The 24,029-nt window shown below is 46.0% G+C and overlaps 1 protein-coding gene across 1 annotated transcript in view; it reads right to left on the bottom strand.

The window, feature by feature from the left end:
- The window catches only part of WDR38 (WD repeat domain 38), a 55,959-nt gene extending 32,255 nt beyond the window's left edge, over nt 1–23,704 (bottom strand). The window contains exons 1-2 of the mRNA XM_073590720.1: nt 23,579–23,704; nt 8,600–8,720 (exon numbers count right to left, since the gene is read on the bottom strand). Coding sequence (XP_073446821.1) covers nt 8,600–8,720; nt 23,579–23,647 — 190 coding nt within the window. The 5' untranslated portion in view covers nt 23,648–23,704. The remainder of the gene's footprint in view (nt 1–8,599; nt 8,721–23,578) is intronic.
- Between the last annotated feature and the right edge of the window lie 325 nt (nt 23,705–24,029).

The raw sequence follows: 24,029 nt of genomic DNA, 5'->3' as shown, positions 1-24,029 counted from the left end.
AGCATCACAGAGGCATGTGGGACGTCATGAGCCAGTGAGCGAGATCCGAATGACTCCAGTCGAGGCCTGAGATCAAGTACCAAAGACCCAAGCAACGACTGTCAAGACCCGGAACTCAGACGATGCCAGTCAAGAATCAAGGAACAGGCCCCCACTTTACCAGATCGAGTAGACGTCCGTCAGCGGTCAAGCACCAAAGATACTAGGAGAATACGACCAAAGACTCTCACCTAGGCTGGTGATAGGAGGACCCTAGTGAGCAGGGCCGTTGCTTCCAGCACAGACTCATTGTACCAGGTGTCGGCAGGGGAAGGCTGCAGATGAGAAGGGGTCTGGCTGATGCTAAAGCGACACAGAAATCATTATTAGACTTTATCAGGGCCTGGAAATCTGCAAGAGTGCCCTATAGACTGTCCATGCCAAATGCTCCGTTTGTCCCAATCCCGGTTAGACCAAGGTTGGATTGTAGACCCTGAACTGATCGCAAGGTCTGTCTCATATCTGATCGCAAGGTCTATCTGATCTCAAGGCATATACTGTAATTGCCTGTAAATGATACTGTGAATATTTTTCTTGTGTGATTTATCTGTGATAATGATCTTGCACGCTTTTAAACCTGTTAAGTGGATAAAGTAGAAGTAAATTGTTGATCCTGCCTGTTGTCTCCGCTGTTGCTTTCTGATCGCCTGCATTACAGCTCCTCTTATGGAACCAGTGGGGAGGCCACAACACAAGTCCAACAAAGATAGAAGAAAGTGTGAAGGGAGACATCGGAACCCAGGGTGATAAACTATAACACGTTCACAAAGGGTAGACAGGGATAAATAAGGAGAGCAAAAAAAACCAAATAGAATAATTGAGTGAAACATCTCAGACCCCCAAACGTGGAGAAGGAGGGAAAGGTGCTGGGGAGGAAAACTCACAGATTTGGAGCAGGAAAAATAGTTGGGGCTTACAGGACAAGGTAAACCCCTAGCTGAGTAGCTGGAACCCCAAACACCAATCTATATGGAAGTACAGCCAGCAAGTGAAACAAGTGAAAGGTGAACATATAAAACCTATCCATAGGACAGAGCCAAAAGGTAAAATGGAAAACACCTGGAGAGAAGCCAACAAACAAAGAAAAACCAAGACAAAATAAACCATCAGCATTTGGACAGAGACAAAAAGGACTGTAACCCAGCAGTAAGGGAAACCAACCACGCAGCAAAAAGGTTATCGGATCGAATCCTGTAACAGAGTCATGACACCTCTTTGCCTTTGACATACTCTGGTCTTTGTTGCATGACTTTGGACTTTGCCATTTGATTATTTGTCTAGTCCCTTTGCATTTGATGTACACTACTGGTATTGAACACCGGACTCCTTTACTTCTCTGTCTCACGGCTTGTCCATGAGAAGTGACTATCCAGCGTCACAAAATGGTTTCATTAAAGGGGTACTCCAATCTCTCAGACTACTAGCAATTTTCAGAACCATATCTAGAGTCCCGTTGGCATTTCATCAGCACAAAAGAATAGGACTGTGCTGCATTTCTATGCATAGCAAGTTACAGGGGGTGCCAAAATGTGGCAAAACTTTCTCAGCACGCCTCAACATCTGGCACAAGCATCTGATACGGTCCGTATTAGCAGGATGCCTCGTTAGAACATGATGGAAGAGTATGTGTCCAAACGTCTCCATGTACTAACTGATGGGTCTGCCCCATTTAACAGCTGGGTCTCCAAATTGGACACATGGCCTGAGCTTGCCCTTTATGCCTTGGAGGTTCTGGTCTGCCCTGTGGCAAGTGTACTGTTGGAATGTGTGTTTAGCACGACAGGGATTGTGATCACAGAAAGGCGCATCTGCCTGTCCAGAGCAAATGTGGAGAAGCTAACATTCATTAAAATGAACCAGGCGTGGATCCCATAGAGCTTGTCTGTCACAAGGGACTGAGGACACCTACCCGGACCCTCAAAATAGGGGTACCCTAATCAATTCCTGTCACCGGATTACCCTGGATGGTGGGTGGAGACCCCGGGATCTCGTATCTTGCTATCCTCCTATCTCATGCACCCACCCAGTGAGGTCAAAGTGTATAGGAAAACAGTAACCAGACAGACAGATGTAAACAGGGATAAATGAAAACTACTATCACACAAATACACTCATCATGTAACAAAGTGGGAAACAGGGGACATGCATTGTGAGCTGTGAGGTCTTATATAGACAGATGTGTGCGCCTTTACAAGTCAAGTCCTATCAGTTTAATGAAACACAGCTGGACTCCAATGAAGGAATGGAACCATCTCAAGGAGGATCACAAGGAAATGGACAGCATGTGACTTAAATATGAGTGTCTGAGCAAAGGGTCTGAATACTTATGGCCATGTGATATTTCAGCTTTTCTTTTTTAATAAATTTGCAAAAATATCTACATTTCTGGGTTTTTTTCAGTCAAGATGGAGTGCAGAGTGTACATTAATGAGAAAAAAATGAACTTTTTTGAATTTACCAAATTGCTGCAATGAAACAAAGAGTGAAAGGGGTCTGAATACTTTCTGCACCCACTGTAGGAGGCCCAAACCAAATGGGAGAGGATAAGGATAAACACGCAAACCAACTCCTCGCAGAAATCTCCCGAAAAATTCTCCAACCGCCTACTCCAAACACTGAATTTCCCTTCAACTGCAAACCACGAAATGGAAAAACTATCATTGGCAACGCCCAAGTGCCAGTGAGCATATATACCAGAAGGGGGGTGGCCAACACAAAACAAGTGAGACAATTCAAGATGGAGAGCTCCAGGAGATCAACTGAACTGATTAACCCTTGCAATGACAGAGCAAGGAAAACCTGTTTAATAGGATGATGAAGCTGTTCTAATCAGTGCAGGAGTTCGTGTAAGCAGATGGCGTGATCCTCTGGCTCTCTCTGTTGTGGTATCCCTGTGACAATACCCCCTGTTAGGAAGGACCTCCCGAACCTCAGAATCAGGTTCATCTGGATGTGAAGAGTGAAAAGACTGGACCTACCTGATCACAGAACAGATCACAAAACAGAAAAGCAAAAAAAAAACACAAAAATGGTGTTGGATTACTACTCTACCCACACTTGGACCTAAGCCTCCTGGTTCTAGATTGCTATATTTTGTTTTGTTAATTTTAGGTTGTTTTAAGTCAGTTCCATTTAAAAGAAACACAGAAAAAAAAGAAAAACCCAGAAAAAACACAAAAAGAGTTTTGGATTACTCCTTCCTTGCCTTTATTACGTCCACCACCACAGCCACTTTCTCCTCCACTTGGACCTACGTCTTCTAGATTGTTATATTTTGTTTTGTTAATTGTAGGTTGTTTCAAGTCAGTTCCATAAAAGAAATAGATAAAACCCCAAACACCCCTCCAAAACACAAAAACAGTGTTTCAGTTCCATAAGAAAAAACCCACAAACTCCCCATCCCAGCAAAATACAAAAACTCCTCCTTTGCCTATTCCACAAACACCACCACGACCACTTTCACCTCCTCCACTTGGACCTACACCTCCTGGTTCTAGATTATAGAATGTTATGTTATATTTTTGTTCTAGATTGTTATATTTTCTTTAGCTAATTCTAGGTTTTTTTAAGTTACTTCCACAAAAACACAACCTCCCAAAAAATAGTGTTGGATTACTCCTCTCTTCTATTCCACCAAAACTACCGTGTCCACCTCTTCCTCCACTTTGATTTAACATGTCCCTTTTGTCACATTATTTTCAGGGGTACCATCATTTCTGCCAGGCCTATTTCATGAGTTTTATTTTTTTCTAAATTCTGTGGAAGCATGGTTGAAAAGCAATGTCTGACTTTCATTTGTTCATTTTCATAGATTTTTGATTTATTATTACTTTTGTCAGATTCAAGCTATTTCTGTCACTATTGTGGGTTTTTCTGTCATTACACGAGGGGTACCAACAATTTTGACCACATGTGTACCTCTGAAATGCTTCAACAGATCCCACTGATTCTAAGGCTGGTTTCAGATTAGCGCATTTTACATGCAGCGCACGGCGCCGCTAAGCCCCCCCCCGCCCACCCCATCCGGTCATTTCCTCCTACTATCGCACACGGCTGTATGCGATCTGTGCACCCTATCTTTAGCATAGGGTGCGCAGACCGTGCGCTGGCCATGCGCTAGTAGGATTTTTGTGCGCGCTGCGCAATTTTGAAGGTGCACCGATGTGCGCCGAACGCACCATGTTGCATTTTGGTGCGCTCAGCGCACCTTCAAAAGTGCGCAGCGCACGCAAAAATCCTACTAGCGCACGGCCAGCGCACGGTCTGCGCACCCTATGCTAAAGATAGGGTGCACAGATCGCATGCAGCCGTGTGCGATAGTAGGAGGAAATGACCGGATGGAGCAGGCAGGGGGCAGGGCTTAGCAGCGCCGTGCGCTGCATGTAAAATGCGCTAATCTGAAACCAGCCTAAGACTGTTTTTTTGTAACACTTCATGCTAATGGAAAAAATTCTTTGATATGACTTGCGTTTATGAAAAAAATGGAAATTTGGCAAAAATGTTGAAAACTTTGCAATTTTCAAACTTTTAATTTGTGTGCCCTTAAATCAGAGAGACATGTCACACTAAATAGTTAATAAATGACATTTCCCACATAAGGGTAAAATTTTACCAGCGATATCTCATTTTTCCAACAAAGTTTACAAAACCATTTTTTTAGGGACCACATTGCATTTGAAGTGACTTTGGGGGGCCTATAAGACAGAAAATACCCAAAAGTGACATCATTCTAAAAACTGCATCCCTCGAGGTGCTCAAAACCACATTTAATAAGTTTATTAACTCTTCAGGTGCTTCACGAGAACTAAAGCAATGTGGAAGGAAAAAGATAACATTTAACTTTTTTCAAAAAAATTACTTTGGACCCAAACTTTTTTATTTTCACAAGGGTATCAGGAGAAAATGGACCACAAAATTTGTTGTGCAATTTCTCCTGAGTACAGCGATATCCCATATGTGTGGGAAATCCACTGTTTGGGCGCATGGCAGGACTCAGAAGGGAGGGAGCACAGTATGACTTTTTGCACGCAAAATTGGCTGGATTCGATGGCGGGCACCATGTCGAGTTTGGAGACCCCCTGATGTGCCTAAACAGTGGAAACACCCCACAAGTGACCCCATTTTGGAAACTAACACTCCTCAAGGATTTAATCCAGGGAAATAGTGAGCATTTTTAACCCACAGGTACTTCACAGAATTTGATAACATTAGGTAATCATATTGAATATGTCGTCATTAGTGCTGAACGCAAGTGCTCGCTACTCTGGTTTGCATCTGGTGCTCAGGTATGCATCGAATATCACGGGTGCCCGAGTGACATGCTTGAGTCTCTGCCCTACATGTTTTGTGGCTGTTACCCACCCCAAAAAACATGCGGGGATCTGCGATAATCGGTGCATATCTGAACAACCAATGCAAACTCGTGTAGCAAGCACTTGCGCTCAACACTAGCCATCATACCATCATTTTTTTTAAACTTTTGAAACCCCCCAATTCTAACTCCAACCCTAACACAGCCCTAACCCCAACCCTAACCCAAACACACCCCTAAACTTAACCCCAATCCTAACCACAACCATAACCCCAACACAACCCTAACCCCAAATCTAACCCTAATACATTCCCAACCCTAACACAACCCCAACCCTAACACAGCCCTAACCCCAATCCTAACACAACCCTAACTACTGCCCTAACCCCAGCCCTAACCTCAAAAGGACAAAGGGAGGTTTGATTTACTTTTTTTTAAATTTTCATCACTGTGATAGGGTCTATCACAGTGATCAAATGAACCAATAGGAAAAATTTCCTATTGTTGCTGGGTACTGGCTGGCAGATCTCGTGCGCATTGTGCATGTGCCCACCATTTTCTTCCAGGAAGATGACATTGAGGACCAGGGGACAGAGTAGGAAGGTCCGGGGATGGCAAAGGTACTGGGGGACTTGGGGGACCCCATTTCTCTTTCCTCTGATATGCTAGCTCATTGATTGAAAATATGACTTTTTTTATGATCGCCCTTATTCGGTGAATAACGGCAATCACATGACAGGGAACAGTAAAAACCAGTCCTGATCATGTTCTTCAGGGTCTCAGCTGCCCCCAGTAGCCGATACCCCAGAGATTTTCAAGCTTTAAAAAGCATCAAGGAGAAATAGGTACCGTTAACAGTCGTGGATCGGCAGTTGTTAAGGGATTAAGTCAGTTCCATAAAAAAATGAAAAAAATATACACAGAAAAGCAACAACCCCTCCCAACCCCCAACCCCAAAATCAGTGTTGGATTACTCTTGCCTCTTCCACATACACCGCCACTTCCACCTCCTCCTCCACTTGGACCTTCGCCTCCTGGTTATAGATTATTAACTTTTTTTTGTGTTATTTTAAGTAATTTCCCTATCCACATTTGTTTGCAGGGCAATTGTCCTGCCCTTACCCCCATTTAGCTTCGTTTTGCAGCCCACTAGCCCTTAGGTCTCTTTCACATGTCTGTTTTTTGTATCTGCATGTGATCCGTTTTTTAAGGGCCGCAAATACGGACACGCGCACACTCATTATATTCAGTGGTGCGCACATGTCAGTTTTTTTCACACGGACCATGTGTCCATGTGAAAAACCTACAGAAATGTCAGTTTTTTATCAGCAGGGTGGACAAAATTTGTGCCGCACACGTGCACACTGATGACACAGGGATGACATCCTCATGTCATCAGCATGACACGCACCACTGCCTGGGAAGAAACGGTGCAGTTCGCGCTGCTCCCAGGCGCCAGCTGGCTGCAGGAATTTGTATTCAGCAGCAGGTGTGTACATTCTGTCTAAAATAAAGATTTAAATTATAAAAATGTTGTGGGCTATCCCCGTAATTTTCCTAACCAGCAGAGTGAAATCCCATGGCTATGGACTGATGTTAATAATCTGGGAAAAGGGACAATATCCCAAAAGGTTCCCAGGCTATGAATAAGAGCTCACAGCTGTTTGCTAAGCCTTTGCAGGTAAAATTACGGGGGACCCCATTACTAGCCCCATAAGAAGTTTGGAAATAAACACACAGCAAGAATAAAATCCTTTATTTGAAATAACACAAAACACCCTGCTTTACACATTTATTTAATACCTCTTCATTACTAACCCCTGGGTTTCGTGTCACCTGACAATAAAAAGGTGACATCAACCCCAACCCTATTACCCCACTTGACACCACTACAGGGCAAGTGGGAAGAGTGAGGCTTAGCGCCAGATTTGGCGCATCTTATAGATGCGCCATTTATGGGGTGGCTGAGGGCTGATGTTGGTAGCCTGGGGAGGGTTGCAATAACTCTGGCACCTTCCCAGGCTATTAATATTAACCCACTACTCACTGTTTACCATTTGCTGGTTTTAATTTGTAGGGGAACTCTGTCATTTCTTTTTCTGTGGTTCCCCATAAATTCACCAGTAAAGACTAAGCAAAACGACCCAGGAATCTCACAGAACTGGAAGAATTTTCCAAGGAAGAATGGGTGAAAATCCCTTAAACAAGAGTTGGAAAGTTCTTTTCTGGCAACAAAAAGCGTTTACAAGCTGTGATACTTTCAAAAGGGGGTGGTACTAGGTAGTAACCATGCAGGGTACCAAACCTTTTGCATCGGCCCACTTTCCTTTTTGTAATTTTTAAGCTGTAAAAGGTGGAAATAATTTTTCTCCCCCTAAAATACAATGGAATTGTGTCATCTTTAACTTTAGGCCTTCTAGAGATCATTTCATCTTCAACTTGCTTAACTGTTCACAATAACAGGAATTTTGACCAGGGGTACCCACGCTTTTACATGCCACTGTATATAATATGATGACTGCAATATGTTAAGAGGATTAAAATGTTGATGAGAGGAGGATTGATTCTTTAATTTCTGAATTACTTATTTTTTTCCAAGGAGATAGAAAAATGTCTAAGGGTGGTTTCACATTTGCATTTCCAGCAGCGTCGGCCTGCGCACGGCCGCCGTTAAGCCCCGCCCCCTGCCACGCCTCCTCCGGTAGCTCCGCCTAGGGGCGCATGACGCTGCATGCGACCTGCGTCCCCTATCTTTAGCACTGGGGACGCAGACCATGCGCAGGTATGCGTTTGGCGGTGCATGCGTCCTTTTAACGGTGCGCCGACCAGCGCCAAACACAACCTGTTGCAATTTGGTGCACTCGGCGCACCGTCAAAAGGACGCATGCACCGCCAAACGCATACCTGCGCACGGCCTGCGTCCCCAGTGCTAAAGATAGGGGACGCAGGTCGCATGCAGCGTCATGCGCCCCTAGGCGGAGCTACCGGAGGAGGCGCGGCTGGGGGCGGGGCTTAATGGCGGCCGTGCACAAGCCGACGCTGCTGCTGGAAGCGCAAATGTGAAACCACCCTAACTCTGTCTGATCTGCGTTCCTTTTTCTGCTGTGAAGTTAATATTACTATAAGAGATTTCTAAATCATTGCATACAACTTTTTTTGGAAATGGGGTTGAATAATTTGCAACCTATTGAGTAAACTATAATACCTCTTTATCTATACACATGAGCCTACTACCTGTAACGCACCTACCTGTGTGTCCCGTTACTTTATGCTTCAATAACCCGCTCCTGGCTTCCCAAACGTGGATTCGACTGTCATCAGAACATGTGAGGACAAGCTGAAAGTCTGGAGAAATAGCGCAGCAATTCACCTGTAAAAGGCACACTGAATGAAGAGTCAGCTCTTTAGACAATAAATTACCACCATCCACCTTCATATGTTTGCTAAATATATATAAAATTAAGTATTAGTTATTCCTTATGACTATTGCCAATTAGGACAGTCTGTATTCATCCTATGGAGTGACGGCCTACTGAAGCAGCGGAGAATTAGGGTCCTCATAAACAATAAATAGCTAGCAGTTGAACGATGGGTTGGCCATGTGTTCAGCCATCAGATATCCACGCCGGCTTTCCCCGTACACAGGAGTGTTCATTCTGTTGAGCGCGCCTCTTTTCTCTACGAGAGAGCCTCTACTAGACTCTTCTATTGGTGGCTTAGGCCTGTTTCACATATCAGTTTTTTTCGTCAGTTAAAATCCGCTAAAATGACGGACAACGGATCCGTTCCTGTACTGACCACAACGTCTGGCACCGGACCGTTGTATTAACGGATCCGTCGAAGGAAGAATTTTAAAGGAACCGCTGCCTGGGGTGGGGAGGAGAGAGAGAGAGAATTTTTTTCAGCCGCCAGAACAGGGTTTAGGGTTAAATTTGTGGCCGAGGCAAATCCTCCGGGCATGCGCAATGTAAACTGCGGATCCAGCCGCCCGAAAAAACGTTGCATTGTCCGTCTAGGCATGTCGGCGGACGCCAAAATTTTGGCGGATCCGCAAAAAAACGGATCCAACGGATGGCCATCCGTCAAGATCTGCCGGTAATGCAACTCAAAGGGAAAAAAAACGGATCCGCCAAGCAAAATGGCGGATCCGTTTTTTTTTGCAAAACGGCGGATTTTGACTGATGGTAAAATACGGATGTGTGAAACAGGCCTTATCTGATGGTGAACAAAAAGGACATGCCAGTTTCTAATGGACAACCCTTATCTACCCCAACATCCACTGCAGAGTCTTCTACTCTGCATACAGTTGCACAATCTGCAAGCACAGCTGGGCTTAGAGAAGTTAGGGGGCTCACCTGGATCTTCGGAGTGACAGAGTTTTCAACTGTATCTAAGTCAACAGGGCACCCATATAATAGAAAATAGTGGGAGAGCAGAGAGCGATTGGCTACTTGCCCCGCCACTAAATGGGGAAGCCATAGGCAGCGTTAAGCCTTTGGTCTGTGAGATGTTGGAAGTGTTCAGAGGACATCAGGCTGCATGATGATATCACGGGCTGTAGGGAGACATAGCAAAACCTTGCTATTTGTGGAGTCAACAAGGGGGCACTACTACTTTATGAAGGACGAAAGAGAGCATTTTTACTTTATGGAGGCATAAAGGGTGCAGAAACACTTTATTTGAGACTCGTGGTGTCGTTGATGGAAGCCCTGGTCCAAAAGTCGCCCTAGGGTCCAATGGCATAACTTGTGGTCCACAAAACAAGAGCTCCAACGGAGTCCCCACTTATTATAAGTCTTTAATAGTAATGTTAGTTTTTATGGGCCAAAGGGACCTTTTGGGCCTCCTACGCTCCAGACCCTTGATGCAGTTGCCACCCCTGCACCTTTTGTAGTTACGACCCTGCTACGATACATAAGACTCTAGCACGTTGTAATCTTCCTTACAGTTCACCACTGCAAATAATAATGCAGTATACAATTTTTTAATGGAAAAATGTGACTGTAATGAATATTATAGAATAGGTCTGAACTTTATGTTAGGCAGTAGATTTCTACGACATTTATATCAAATACAGTTGAAGTTACTCATAGTAACTTGCAGTAGAGCTTTCCACTATTCCAAGTGTCATGACCGCTCATTGCTAGGAAGTTGTTGCAGGAAAGCTTTTAATAAGAAATTGAAAACCCAATTCCACTTGCACAATTTTCATGGCAATGTTAAAAATTGTATTATTACCTATAGGGAGCAGCACTTCCCTTCCCACAACACAGAAATTAATGGGGAACACAAAACTCCTAAGCTTGGCTATCCCAAGTCTAAACATTAAAATTCCACTGAAGGTTTTCCTTATTTACTTTGTACATGGATGCTGATTGCAAATACCTTTTAGATGGAAATATCTGTTCAGTTAATTTGGTTTGCTGTTTGATTACGCATGTACCGTGAAGGTAATTTGCACCATAATGGTCAAGCATGCAATTTTTGGCTGGCTGATGACTTCAGGAGCTTCACTTTGTCTAATGATGACAAAACAACCCCCAGGGTGAACTCTCCATTAATATCTTCTGACATGGGTGTACACACTTCCTACTATGAAGATTATGTCACAACTTGGCAGTATTCCAAACTCTTAAAATCAATTTATAGCTTACGTCACAGGTCTCAAGCTCAGTCTAATGAGCAGGTGACGGTGATGCATTTTTAGGTAATGCACAACTGACGTTCGCTGACAAATATTAGCAAATTAAATATGGACTTGACCATATCGGTGACTTCTATATTCTGCGTAGTTTCAGGAAACCATTGTGTTACTTTTTGTAGAACATTCCTCAATGTGGTGGATAGGTTTAGATTTAGGTTCGTAGAGGCCACTGGTTCTTCTCATTTTTAAAGGAATCTGTCAGCAGGATTTCACATCCTAAACTACTTACAGTATATGCACATGTAGTTATTTCAAAGGCAAATCCAGCAATGCCTTTTGTTAGGGCTCACCAGGTAAGGCAGTTTCTCTAAGCCCTAGTTCCTGCTGGTCAAACAGACCCCAGGTGTCCATGTAGCTAGCAGAAAGGCACATGGGCAGCAAGGACTATAAAGAACAGGCCGGAGCAAGCCGCCCCTCCCTCCCACGGTGTAGGCAAAGGCTGGCATGACAGTGGGTTGGAGAGGGTAGGGACAGGTTCAGTGGGGTGGGGGTATGTGGGTCGCTCTCCCAGGGCTGTGGGGTACTCGGTACCAGGCCGTCATCAGCGGGATGTGTCACGGCAGCAGTGACCCGATCCGTGGCCCTGGGCACCCAATTAATAGGGGAGATTGAATGGTGCAATGTAGTGGATTAAATGAATAGTTCGTGACGCCACCTGTGGTGTTCGGCAATTGAGATGTTAAGCCGACACTGCATGCAGATCCTCTGGGACTAGTGGTGTGGTGCAGCAAAGATGTTGAAGCTCCCCACAGGTGGAGCTGTAGTCCCAGGGCAGTGTAAAGGAGATGATAGTTGGGAGACGTGAATGGTGCAGCAATGTAGCAGTGTTGGGGGTGTTGGTGCCGGAATGAGTAGAGGACACAAGGGCTTGTAGTTCCAAAGCTTTACTCACAGTCTGTTGTACAAACAGGTGCCTGCCTCCGTGCTGTGTCCTCCGGGTCAGGGGCTCAGTCAACCTCCAAGCAAGACGGAATGCTCCCTTCCAACACTCCGCCAACATGTGCCTTTCTGAATGTCTCCTCTATAGCGCCTTTGAGTGAAGTACTCCCAGTACTGAGTTACACTGAAGTTCCTCCTGTCAGATGTTCCCAAGAACTATACTTGTACGGCAGACAGCTGTAGCCTGCTTCGGGGACTCCTTACTCCTAAGTCCCGGCTCACTATCCAAGTTGCTGTTGTGCCCTCAAGTCTTAGATGGGAGTAGTGCATTTACAGCCCACTACTCCACCGGTGTCTGCTGTAGAACCCTTAGTATCCATACAACCTTGGGGATCGGGCCCCGGCCATGCGCTTAGAACTTCTAGGCAGGGTTCTCTTCTAACCCACGTCCTCTGTTCCCTTTTACTCCTACGTTCCGTACTAGTCTTTTCCTCCTTATGGAAAATCAGGGTTCTTTTCAATGTCTGTCTCCTTCTTTCCTTTCCCGTGCCAGCAGACCCAGGTCACTGTGATCTGCTGCAGCACTTCTTTTTTCCATCCCTCTACCGGGATCTCCTCTCCTCCACTCCGAACTCAACTCAACTCCCAACTGAACTGAACTGAACTCCTAAACCTTCCCACTCTTTTATGTATTCTAACTCCACCCGCCTCCCAGCACGTTTCGTGTTCCAAGCAGGGAGCCACCAAAGGTGCTCTGCTACACTCCAAGCAGGGAGCCGCAATGTGGCTTTGCTACACTACTTTGTGATGATGACTGCAGGTGTTAGAGCGTGATCAGGAGTCTCCAACATACCTGGATGGTGGGGTACCACACCTCAGGAGGAGGTGCAGTACCTCTGTGGCAACTGAACCCTCAGGGGTGCCACATATGCAAAAGGGTTTTTTTTATAGGGTCAGTTTGGAGAGGGGTTACTTAGTTCCCGCTCAGGAGAGTTCGGGAGCAGTCCCCTCATTGCCTTGCTGCGCTTACCTTAGGGTCGGTAGCGCAGGTCCTGGAGAGGCTACGTCTAGCAGTGGAGTTGCAGCCATCTGACTGGCTGGAGATGCAGGTGGCAGGGATCATCAGCAGTGGAAATGGGACGTGGCGGCCGCACCTCCTCGTGAGCGGCGTCCCTGTCAGGTGCTGCCCCCTGAGCGTTTGTCCACCGACGCGGCTCCTCGGACCCAACGCCAATGCAGGAGCCCCTCCAGGGGCCCTTCAGGCTGGGTGCCGGGCTGTCAGCGTTCTAGCAGGCCCCGGTCTGGAAGGAATCCAAGAGCCAGGCTGGGTCCAGCGGCGGATAGCAGGCCTCAGCCTCAGTCTCAGTTGGGGAGGAGCCTGCGCATGCCGAGAATACAATTTCCGGTGACGTCACGGCGGGTCATCATGGCGATGACCCTGTTGGGCGACCCGCCTCTTCCTCTTCTCATGGCTGTGGGATTATCCTGGATGCTTCGCCGGCGGGCGGTAGCCCTATGGAAGCAGGGCTGCTGGCCCTGTCCTTGGACACAGGAGTTTCTGCGATGTCGCCAGGTATTGGGTTGGACACCCAGCAGTTGATGTTCCCAGTGGGTGGATTGGGCAGCGGGCTAGTGCCTGGGGGGTCACTCTCTCGGGTGCAGCCTGCTGGTCCAAGAGTTTGCCATGGAGGTTCGGGTCAGGGTGTTGGGATTCAGGCAGATTCCGGGGGCGATGGGGTTAGAGAGATTCTGAGTAATGTGCGGGATTTACTGATGCGTCTGGAAGGGGGAAGGTCAACAATGGTGCATTTAGCTGCGTGGGTGGGATCGCAATCTCTTGGGCATAGATTTTTCGTTTATGGGATCGGTGGCGACCAGAGTTTCTGATCCAGTGTCAGTGTCTGTGCAGACAGAAAAAGAGAAGGAGTGTAGGATTAATTTAGATGATAGGGCGCATGGGGAGGTTTATGTGTGTTTTGAAGGTCTGCTTGGTGCGCACCTTAAAAAGGAGGTGCATGAAAAAATCTGAAAAGATGAATATGTCAAGATTTTTTGGCTGTTTCCTTTAGAGAAGTCTAATTTTGATAAAGGGAAGAAGGTTGAGAGTAAGAAGGAGGAGGAAGAAAAACGTAGGTGGCGCCTGATCCCTCAGACATTTGTCAATTGGCTTCAAGCGTTTGCTATTTTGGCAAGTGTTATAGGGGAAAACGCACTGGAGAAATGCTCTCCTCTGTTTTGTTATATGAACTCCATATGAGGGTTATGGCGCCAACTAGCTTTGGACATTCCGTTCAAGGGGGGACTGAGGTTGCCAGCCAGTCCACCATTCATGAGCGTACACAAGGGGCTGGGGGGCAGTCAGGGCTGCAGGGAGTTCAGAAGCCAGGATTATGCTGGCAGTTTAATGAAGGCCAGTGTAAATTTGGAACCAGCTGCAAGTTCAAGCATCTCTGCTCGCATTGCAGTGGTTCCTCACATGGAGCCGCCAAATGTTTTAGGAAAAACAAGGGAAAGGCAGAACATACTAATACCAAAGGGAGAGATGCCAGTGAAGCTGGACGCAATGGTCCCCTATCTAAGTAGGTTTCTGGATAAGGTTAAGGCGGAGCTTTTGTTGTCTGGTTTTAGGGATGGTTTCAAAATACCTGCTCCTCCTTTTGAGAAACATTGGGTTCTTAAAAATCTTAGGTCGGTCAAGCAATATGCGGAGGTGGTTGCAGAGAAATTGGGCAAGGAGGTTGCTTTGGGCTGGATGTCTGGACCTTTTAGTGTTCCTCCGTTTGTTGATTTGGTTGTTTCACACTTGGGTGTTGTTTCCAAAAAGGAGCCAAATAAATTCCGGCATACCCATCATCTGTCTTATCCTCATGGGAGGTCGGTGAATGATGGGATTGATCCGGAACTTTGCTCCATTGTTTATACGTCATTAGATGAGGCGGCGCACTGAGTTTGGAGTTGTGGGAGGGGGGCACTTTTGGTGAAGACGTATATTGAATCTCGATTGTTACTGGTTCATCCTGAGACCGTTAGACTTTTAGGTTGTTATTGGGGAGTGGAGTTTTTTGTTGACAGATGTTTACCAATGGGTTGCTCTCTGTCTTGTGCATTTCTTGAGGCATTCAGTTCCTTTATTGAATGGGTCTTTCGTGATGTGTCAGGTTTTGACTCCCTGATACATTATTTGGAAGATTTTTTGTGTATCGGTCCTGGTCAGTCCAGGTGTTGCGAGGTGATTTTGAGGGCAGTTGAATGGGTGGCGGAGGGTTTCGGGGTACTACTTGCTCCTGGAAAAACAGAAGGGCCCTGTACGAGCCTTTTGATTTTTGGGAATCGTGATTGACTCGGTCAATTGGGAGTTCTGGTTGCCGGAGTAGAAGGTGGTAGCATTGCGGGAGGAGGTGGCAGGGGCCAGTCATTTGAAAAAGTTGCCGTTGCGGGAAGTTCAGTCACTTCTTGGTAAGCTGAATTTTGCTTGCCGCATTATCCCAATGGCGAGAGTATTTCTCGTTGCCTGGTCAGCGCCACGGCTGGAGTTTCGAGCTCCGCATCTTTTATTCGGCTATCTAGGGAGCAAAAGGCTGATTTGGAGGTTTGGGATAGGTTTTTACAGCAATACAACGGCTGTTCATTGCTCAGGGAAGAGGCGGTGGGAAATGGAGATTTGGATTTGTTCACAGATGCCTCAGGTGGGGTTAGTTTTGGGGCATATTTTAGAGGTCAATGGTGAGCTGCTAGTTGGCCGGTGGATTGTTTTTTGTCGGGCCTAGTAAGAATATAGCATTGTTGGAGATATTTCCCATTCTGGTACATGTGACAACATGGGGGTAGTGTGCGCGATTAACAGTTTGACGGCATCTTCACCTCCGGTGATTAGTGTTCTTCGGCAGTTATTTTTGACTTGCTTGTCCATAAATGCATATGTTATGGCCTCTCATGTACCGGGCGTAAGAAACTCCACTGCTGACTCGCTATCTCGTTTGCCGTGGCAGCGGTTCTGGTCACTGGCCCTGGTTGCAGATGAACAGGGTTTGGAGTGCCCGGCGGAGCTTTGGGGTGTGGTCTCCGTTCTACAGAACCTTTGATTCGGTTGTCTCTGGCTCACAGCACGTGGGCCGCTTATCAATCGGTATGGTGTCCTTGTGAAGGCTGGTTGGTGTCGTGTGCGGGTAGCAGTTCTGTTGCAGATCAGGTGGGAGCTTTATTGTTGTGGTTGAGTTGGGGGGCTGTGGATGGTTGGTCAGCAGCGAAGGTTTCTTGGATTAGTGCAGGTTTGGCTTTTGGTTTCAAGCTTCGGGGTCAGAGGGATTTGATGAAAATGTTCTTGGTAAAGCAGGCATTAAAAGGGTTTAGACTAAGTGGTAGTCGGGGGGATTGTAGGCACCCGGTTTCTTTTAATGTACTAGAACAGTTAGTATGGACAAGATTTGTTGTTTCTTTTTAGAGGCTTGCCTTTTTCGTTTGGCCTTTTCGCTTGCCTTTTTTGGGGCTTTAAGGGTGGGGGAAATTGTGTCTCCCAGTAAAAGTAGAGGGGGAGGTCTATTAGCCAAGGACATGGTAATCACATGGGAAGGGTTGGAGTTTTCGCTCAGGTAGTCGAAAATGGATCAGGAGGGGAATGGTAAGCGGGTGGTGCTAAGTGCGGTGCCAGAATCTTTGATGTGTCCGGTGCGCTGTAGGTTTTTAATGGTTTTCGGCCTGGGAAAAAGGGGCCTTTATTGTGTCATGCTGATGGTTCCTTTTTGTCAAGGTTCCAGTTTGTTTCAGTTTTTAGGAAGGGTTTAGCTTTGTTGGGTTTGGATGCTTCAAGGTTTGCATCTCATTCTTTTCGGAATGGGGCAGCGACGGAGGCAGAGGTTGGCGGTTTGGGCCCTAAAGTAGTGCAGCGGATTGGGAGATGGGATTCCAGGTGTTATAGGTGTTATATTAGGCCTCAGGAAGTTGTGGCAGATCTGCATAATTGAGGAATTGTGATTGTCTTGTTTATGGGCAGGGTTTGTGGTCTAAGTTGTTTGTGTTTTATTGTAGGTTCCAATCCATTGTTGGTCCGGATCTTGAGCCTTTTGTATGTCCGTTGGGGAGCTTGGCGTGCGGATGTGCGGCGGAGGGAAGGCAGCTCGGTTTTTCCAGGGATGTGGCGGTGATCAGGTGAATTGACTTCAGGGGGATGGGGTGGAACAAGGTCCTTCAGGAGGTATATAGCAGTGGCAGGCTTGATAGGCCACCTGATATCTTGGTTCTTCATGTTGGGGGTAATGACCTGGGGGTTCGCCCGTTTCGGGAGTTAGCGAAGGTCATTAAAAGCATGATTTGCTTAGGTTATGGTTAGCTTTTAGAAGTCTGACTGTGGTGTGGTCAGAAATTGTTCTGCGGAAATGTTGGCGTTACGCGAGATCTGTTGAGAAGATTAACAAGGCCAGAATAAAAGTTAATCAGGCTGTGTCCAATTTTTTGGTTAGGAACGGAGATGTTGCGGTTCATCACTTTGAGTTGGAAAAAGGGGATGAAGAATTTTTGCTGGCGGATGGGGTACATTTGAATGCTGTAGGCATCGATCTATGGGCACTTGGTTTACAGGACAGTATTGAAAGGGCCACAACATTTCGGTGTGGGGGGTCTCATGCATTTGAGGGGGTTGTTGTGGTGGTTGGGGGAGTCCATGAAATTGGTGCTAAATTGGTCTGGGGGATCCGTGGCTATATGGATTCCTCAATTGGTATTATATTATGGTTTGTCGGCAGTGGTTTGTCGGATCCCCAGGGTTTAAGTGGACAATGGAACCCCTCGGGGTATTGGTGCTCCCGAGCCAGTGGGGTAACGGCTGGGAGTAATTTATGGTCTGTTATTTGTCTACAGTTTTGTATGGTTAATCACCAGATTATGGAAGCTTCAAGGACCCTTCCCGTGTTATTTTATTGTTAAATATTTGTATGCTTTATAAATAAAGGCTGCTGTGGCCAATATTATCCAATGTATGGTGTCATTGTCTTAATTTTGGGCCCATGGGTCGGGGGGAGATGTTGGGTTATTTAATCGGGGTAGGTCTAAGTAAAGGAGAGGTGCCCACCGGAATATCGACAATACCAATGTCAAGGATCCACAGGAATTTCAGACTCAGCAGGGCAGTTGTAGTGGAACCCAGCAGGAATGAATGCAAGCATGAACACAAAGCAAAGCACAAATGATGGGGCACACCTAACATAAGACTAGGAGTCTAAGGGCAGAGACAGACTGCCGTATTTCTCGTGCAAGAATTGCATCGTAATCCTCGTACTGGATGTCAGCTCCTGAACTGAGATTGACAGCTGCATAGAAATACATCACACTGTTTTGCTCAGGTCAGGGGAGGTGCCAGGCCAGTCCGTGCAGTGCAAGATACTGCAGTCTGTCTCTGTCCTAAGAGACTAAATCCCAAGACATAGGGGTGTGTGAGTCAATGGGCTTTAAATAGGTTTAGGGAGATGATGTCATTGATCCACGCCGGGTAACTTGCAAAATCCAACGTGGACAACAACATCAGACCCAGGGGAAGGAAGAAAGGACCAAGATTACTTGGACAGGTGTGTAACACTTTTACATGGCTAGTCCTTTCTTCCATTACTAAGAAATCAGTGTCTGAATTAATATGCAAATGAGGCACAAGAGGTACAGTAGATCTGAAGCCTCTGTCACTCCAGCTCTATTGCTCAGCCTGCTCCACCTCCTCCTGCTTGGCTGATGATTCTTTTGCCTGGCATCACACAGCATAAAGGCTGTCAGTTAAGCAGTAAGAGGTGGTGCTGGGCGGTGAATAGAGCTGGAATACCAGTGGCTTTAGATCTACAAATAGCCCTTCAGCCTTATTTGCATATCAATTAAAATGTTAATTTCTCAGTAATAAAGGAACAGACAGGTCAAGTGAAGGTATAGATAGGTGTAATTAATCTATGTGTTTTCTTGAAAGCATTTTGTGTTAAGTCCATCATTTTATTTTGAGCTCTTCAAAACAAGTGGGTTTATGGCATTTTCCCTATGGTAGAAATATTTAAGACTTGCAACTTTTTTAAAACATTGCAAACTCACATCAGTAAGGCTATGTGCACACGGTGCAGATTCTGTGCAGTTCTGCAGCAGATTTGGCCCTGCAGAACTGCAGCAGGACTGCATGTGATGCACAGTACCATTTAAGGCTATGTAAAACAAAAAACGCTGTGCACATGCTGCAAATTTTTCCACGCAGATTTGGTGCAGATTTAAAACTGCAGCATGTCACTTCTTTTGTGCAGTTCTGCAGCAGTTTTTCATCTGCTCCATTATAGAAATCTGCAGGTGAAAACTGCAGGGGAAATCCGCACAAAAACTGCACTTAGGCTACGTGCACACGCTGCGGAATGGGGTGCGGATTTGGTAGCGCGGATTTTGTAAAATCCGCAGGTAAATCTGCAGGTCAAAAGACCTGCGGTTTTACCTGCGGATTGCTCTGCGGTTTTGCATCTCCACAATGGAGGAGATGGCAAACCGCTGCGGATTCCGCAGAAAGAATTGACATGTCAATTCTTTCTGCGGTTTCAAAACCGCAGGAAAACCGCGCGGAAAAATCCACACAGCGTTTTTTTATTCCCATAGGGAATAATGGTACTGTACACCGCAGCAAAAACTGCTGCGGACCCGCAGCGGCCAAATCCGCTGCGGAACCGCAGCAGAATCCGCAGCTTGTGCACACACTCTCTGCACTAAAACTGCAGGTAAAACGAAAGTCATTTTACCTGCAGATTTAGCAAAATCTGCGCGGAAAATTCCACAGCAGAATCCGCACCGCGTGCACATAGCCTCAGGGTGTGTGCACATGCTGCGGTTCTGCAGCGGATTTTGCCGCTGCGGGTCCGCAGCAGTTTTTGCTGCGGTGTACAGTACCATTATTCCCTATGGGAATAAAAAACCGCTGTGCAGACGGTGCGGATTTTTCCGCGTGGTTTTCCTGCGGTTTTAAAACCGCAGAAAGAACTGACATGTGAATTCTTTGTGTGGATTCCGCTGTGGTTTGCCATATCCTCCAATGTGGAGATGAAAAACCGCAGGGCAAAGCCGCAGAGCAATCCGCAGATTGCTTTTGACCTGCAGATTTACCTGCGGATTTTACAAAATCCGCGCGGCCAAATCCGCACCCCATTCTGCAGCGTGTGCACGTAGCCGTTGTAATGTCTTTGCTGAACCTTAAGGCTATGTGCACACGATGCGGTTTTTGCTGCGGATCCGCTGCGGTTTTGCCATCTCCTCCATTGTAGAGGTGATAAACCGCAGGCCAATTCGCAGGTAAAACTGCAGGTCATTTTACCTGTGGTTCCGCAGATACAAATCCGCAGACTAATCCGCAGCGTGTGCACATAGCCTTAAGATTCAGCAAATTTATCAATGTACGACACTGATAAATCTTGGTGCAAATATTGGTAAGCAAAGCTGGTTTAAAAAAATTGTCCTTTTGATAAAGTCTCCCCTTTTACTGATTCATAAGAAACCTTTTTTAGGCTATGTGCACACGCTGCGGTTTTTGCTGCGGATCCGCTGTGGTTTTGGACGCTGCGGATCTGCAGCAGTTCTGCAGACAGTGTACAGTACAATGTAAGTCTATGGGATTTACATTCTGCTGTGCACAAGCTGCGGATTTTCAACTGCGGAAAAGCTGCGGTTTTGAATCCGCAGAAAGAATTGACATGCTGCTGCGGTTTGCCACCTAATCCATTGTCCAGGTGTCAAACCGCAGGCCAATCCGCAGGTAAAACCGCAGGTCATTTTACCTGCAGTTTTACCTGCGGATCCGCAGATACAAATCCGCGGGTGAATCTGCAGCGTGTGCACATAGCCTTACTTGGATTTTGATGCAGATCTATGGGAGCTTTTTTAAGAGTTTTGGAAGAGTTTTTTTTTTGCAACCTTTTGAGAGTATGTTCACACTGAAGTTATTTTCAGTTGTCAAAAACCACAAGTTTTTCAGGGGAAACTGCTTAAGGAAACTCCTCCTTTGGAGGGGATTTTGATTTATGGAAGCCTTTCCTGCAGAGTCTTTGCAGAGATTTTTAGAGCCCCATGATTGCACAATGTCTAGTTTGCAATGTTTTCAATTAGGATCTGCTTTAACCCCCTTAATGACCAGGGGTATTTCGTTTATGAATTTCTGTTTTTTTTCTCTCCTTCTTCCCAGAGCCATAACTTTTTTATTTTTCCGTCAATATGGCCATGAAAGAGCTTGCTTTTTTGCTGGACAAGTTGTACTTTTGAACGACACCTTTGGTTTTAACATATCGAGTACTGGAAAATGGGAGAAAAATTGCAAGTGCGGTGAAATTGCAAAAAAAGTGCAATTCCCAGTTGTTGTTTTGGGAGACTAGAAGCTGCAGTACTTTAATCGCTTCTGCTACACACACGCGATGATCAGATCGCCTGTGTGTAGCAGAAATGCACACTTGCTATGAGCGCCGACCACGATGGCGCTCATAGCAATCTGGCTATGTTAACCTTAGAAGTCTGCTGCAGACCTCTGGTTGTAATTCTGACTCATCGGTGACCCGTGATCATGTGACGGGGTCACCGATGAGCGAGATTATCAATGCGCTTCCAGTAAGCGCAAGTTAAATGCTGCTGTCAGAGATGGGGGTGGGTGGGGGAGAAGGCAATGTTGGTGGTGGTGGAAAGGATGATGGGGTTGGTGGGGAAGGAAGCAGTGATGAAGCACGCCCACCTCTCCACAAGTTCCCCACAGCACATCCCGGCGTCCTGCTTCCTGCCCAGCACTTTCTGTCTGAGACAGCGCAGCTGGATGATGTTAATAAATCAGCGTGCGGCTGTTTCAGACAGAAAGCTGCCAGTGACGAAGAGGCTGCCGGGATGTGCTGCGGGGAACTTGCAGAGAGGTGAGTGATGCTGTGTGTCTGTCTGCCTGTGTGCAGGTGTGTGTGTATGCGGTGCGGTGCTTTGTGTGTGAGTGTGAGAGAGTGGTGTGGTGCTGTGTGTGTATGTGGTGCTTTGTGTGTGAGTGAGAGAGAGTGGTGCTGTGTGTGTGTGTACTGGAGATGTATGTATTGGAGATTGGCAATGATGGGGTGGTGGGAAAGGATGATGGGGGTGGTGGGGAAGGAGGCAATGATGGAGGTGTTGAAATATGCAATCAATGATGGGGTGGTGGGAGAGAAAGCAATGATGGTTGTGGTGGAAAGGACAATGGTGGTGTGGGGAGGAGGCAATGATGGAGGTTGTGGAATGGGCAATGATGGAGGTGGTGGAAAGGGCAATGATAGGGGTGGTGGGTGAGAAAGCAGTGATGGAGGTGGTAATGAGGACAATGATGGGGGTGGAGGGGGGAGAACAATGATGGAGGAAGTTGATATCACCAACCATTCCCATTTTATTTAGGTGTATCCATATACATGGCCCACCCAGGTGTATCCATATAAATGGCCCACCCTGTAGTCTGGAGCAAATTTCATTCCATTAGAGATCTAAGGGTAACATTTCTCCTCGCGGAGACTTATAGGCCATGCATGCTTCTCTGGGAAATTAAATATGCAAATTGCCTCTTCAGTGAGGAAGAGGACTTGAACTCTCATGCCACCTATTGTAAGTAGTAATTCTAAAAGTCACTATTGACCCTTTAATGAGCCTTGGCATATGACTTAGGATAAAAGCCAAACCAGAATACCATGTCTGCAAATTGAGATTCTGCATTGGCTTTTATCCTAAGTCGCATGGCAAAGCTCGTTAAAGGGAATCTGTCAGCAGGTTTTTGCTATGCAATCGGAGGACAGCATAAGGTAGGGGCGGAGACACTGATTTCAGAAATGAGTAGCATATTAGTTGTGATTAGGCTGGGTGCTGTTGTTTCCATATAATGAAGGTTTTATCTGCAGGAGATTATCACTGCCCGGACTACATAGCATGTGAACACTGTTCGAACTACACCCCTTACCATGATAAGCAGCTCAATGTCTATAGACCAGGGTTCCCCAACTCCTGTCCTCGAGGCCCACCAACAGGTCATGTTTTCAGGATTTCCTTTGTATTGCACAGGTGAAGCAATTATCACCTGAGCAATAATAAGGAAATCCTGAAAACATGACCTGTTGGTGGGTTTTGAGGACTGGAGTTGGGGAACCCTGCTATAGACAATGTACACAGAGAGCCTGGTGTGGGCGGGGTTACCTGTGGTGTGGGTGGGGTTAGCTTTCTCAGCTCTGCTGCATTGCTAAATCTAAAAACCCTGATTGTTCAGGATTGCTACTGCAAATACGTGGCACTAGGAAGTATTTTGGATGCATTTTTGAAGCAGTTTTTAATAAGGATTTAGGACAAAGTGCAATTCCAAAATTTTTTCCAAAAATTCTGTGTGAACATAGCCAAATTATTGCACAGGACTAGTACATCTGCCCCTACATATGTAGACATTTTAATAATTTACCATAGCTTTATAGCTTTTTAACCATTTTTGGAGGCTTAAAAATTGCTGTTAAAACCACTAAGAAAAATGCTGCTAAATGCAGTGTGTGATTTCATCCCAAAGAGATTTCCGTGGGTCGGGACTATCTGATACTTATAAGTTCTTAATTATAAATCATCAAGGGATGAGAATTTAGAGATGGCTTTTTGATCGGTTTAGATCCGGTGATGTCGTCACTAACCTCGCCTTTATGCCTCTCAAAATATTTCACTGTAGTTGTGGTAAAGTATTCTGAGGGATTCCTCCACATCTTCGCTGCATGTTCTTACGTGGCCGGATTATGTCAGGTTATGGGACTTATCTAGGCCTTGTTGTATGGAGAACGTTGTCCTGTTGCCGTAGTAACAAACAGTTGAATGGTAGGCCGGACCTGGCTGTTTACATTCCATTGCGGCCTCTGAGCTTTCCTCACACAATCTGTGAACTCTTCTCCTAACAAAATCCTCTGCGTTTCCCAACTGTTTGGCACAGGAAAGTCATATTATAGATGTACTGAAAAACAGATGAAATGGTGAAAAAAAATGCCTTTCCGCCATTGTTTTTTGGGTTTAGTTCTCAAGATGGTCATTCTGCAGTAAAAAAAAAAAAAAAAAAAAAATCACCTGGAAATATGATTATCCAGGGCAGTCCCA

The sequence above is a fragment of the Dendrobates tinctorius genome, unplaced genomic scaffold, assembly GCF_039654945.1.
Source record: "Dendrobates tinctorius isolate UK_male_01 unplaced genomic scaffold, ASM3965494v1 ptg000120l, whole genome shotgun sequence".
Classification (NCBI taxonomy): domain Eukaryota; kingdom Metazoa; phylum Chordata; class Amphibia; order Anura; family Dendrobatidae; genus Dendrobates; species Dendrobates tinctorius.
Note: the sequence above shows the minus strand (reverse complement) of the source record. Positions and strands in the feature narration are given on the sequence as shown.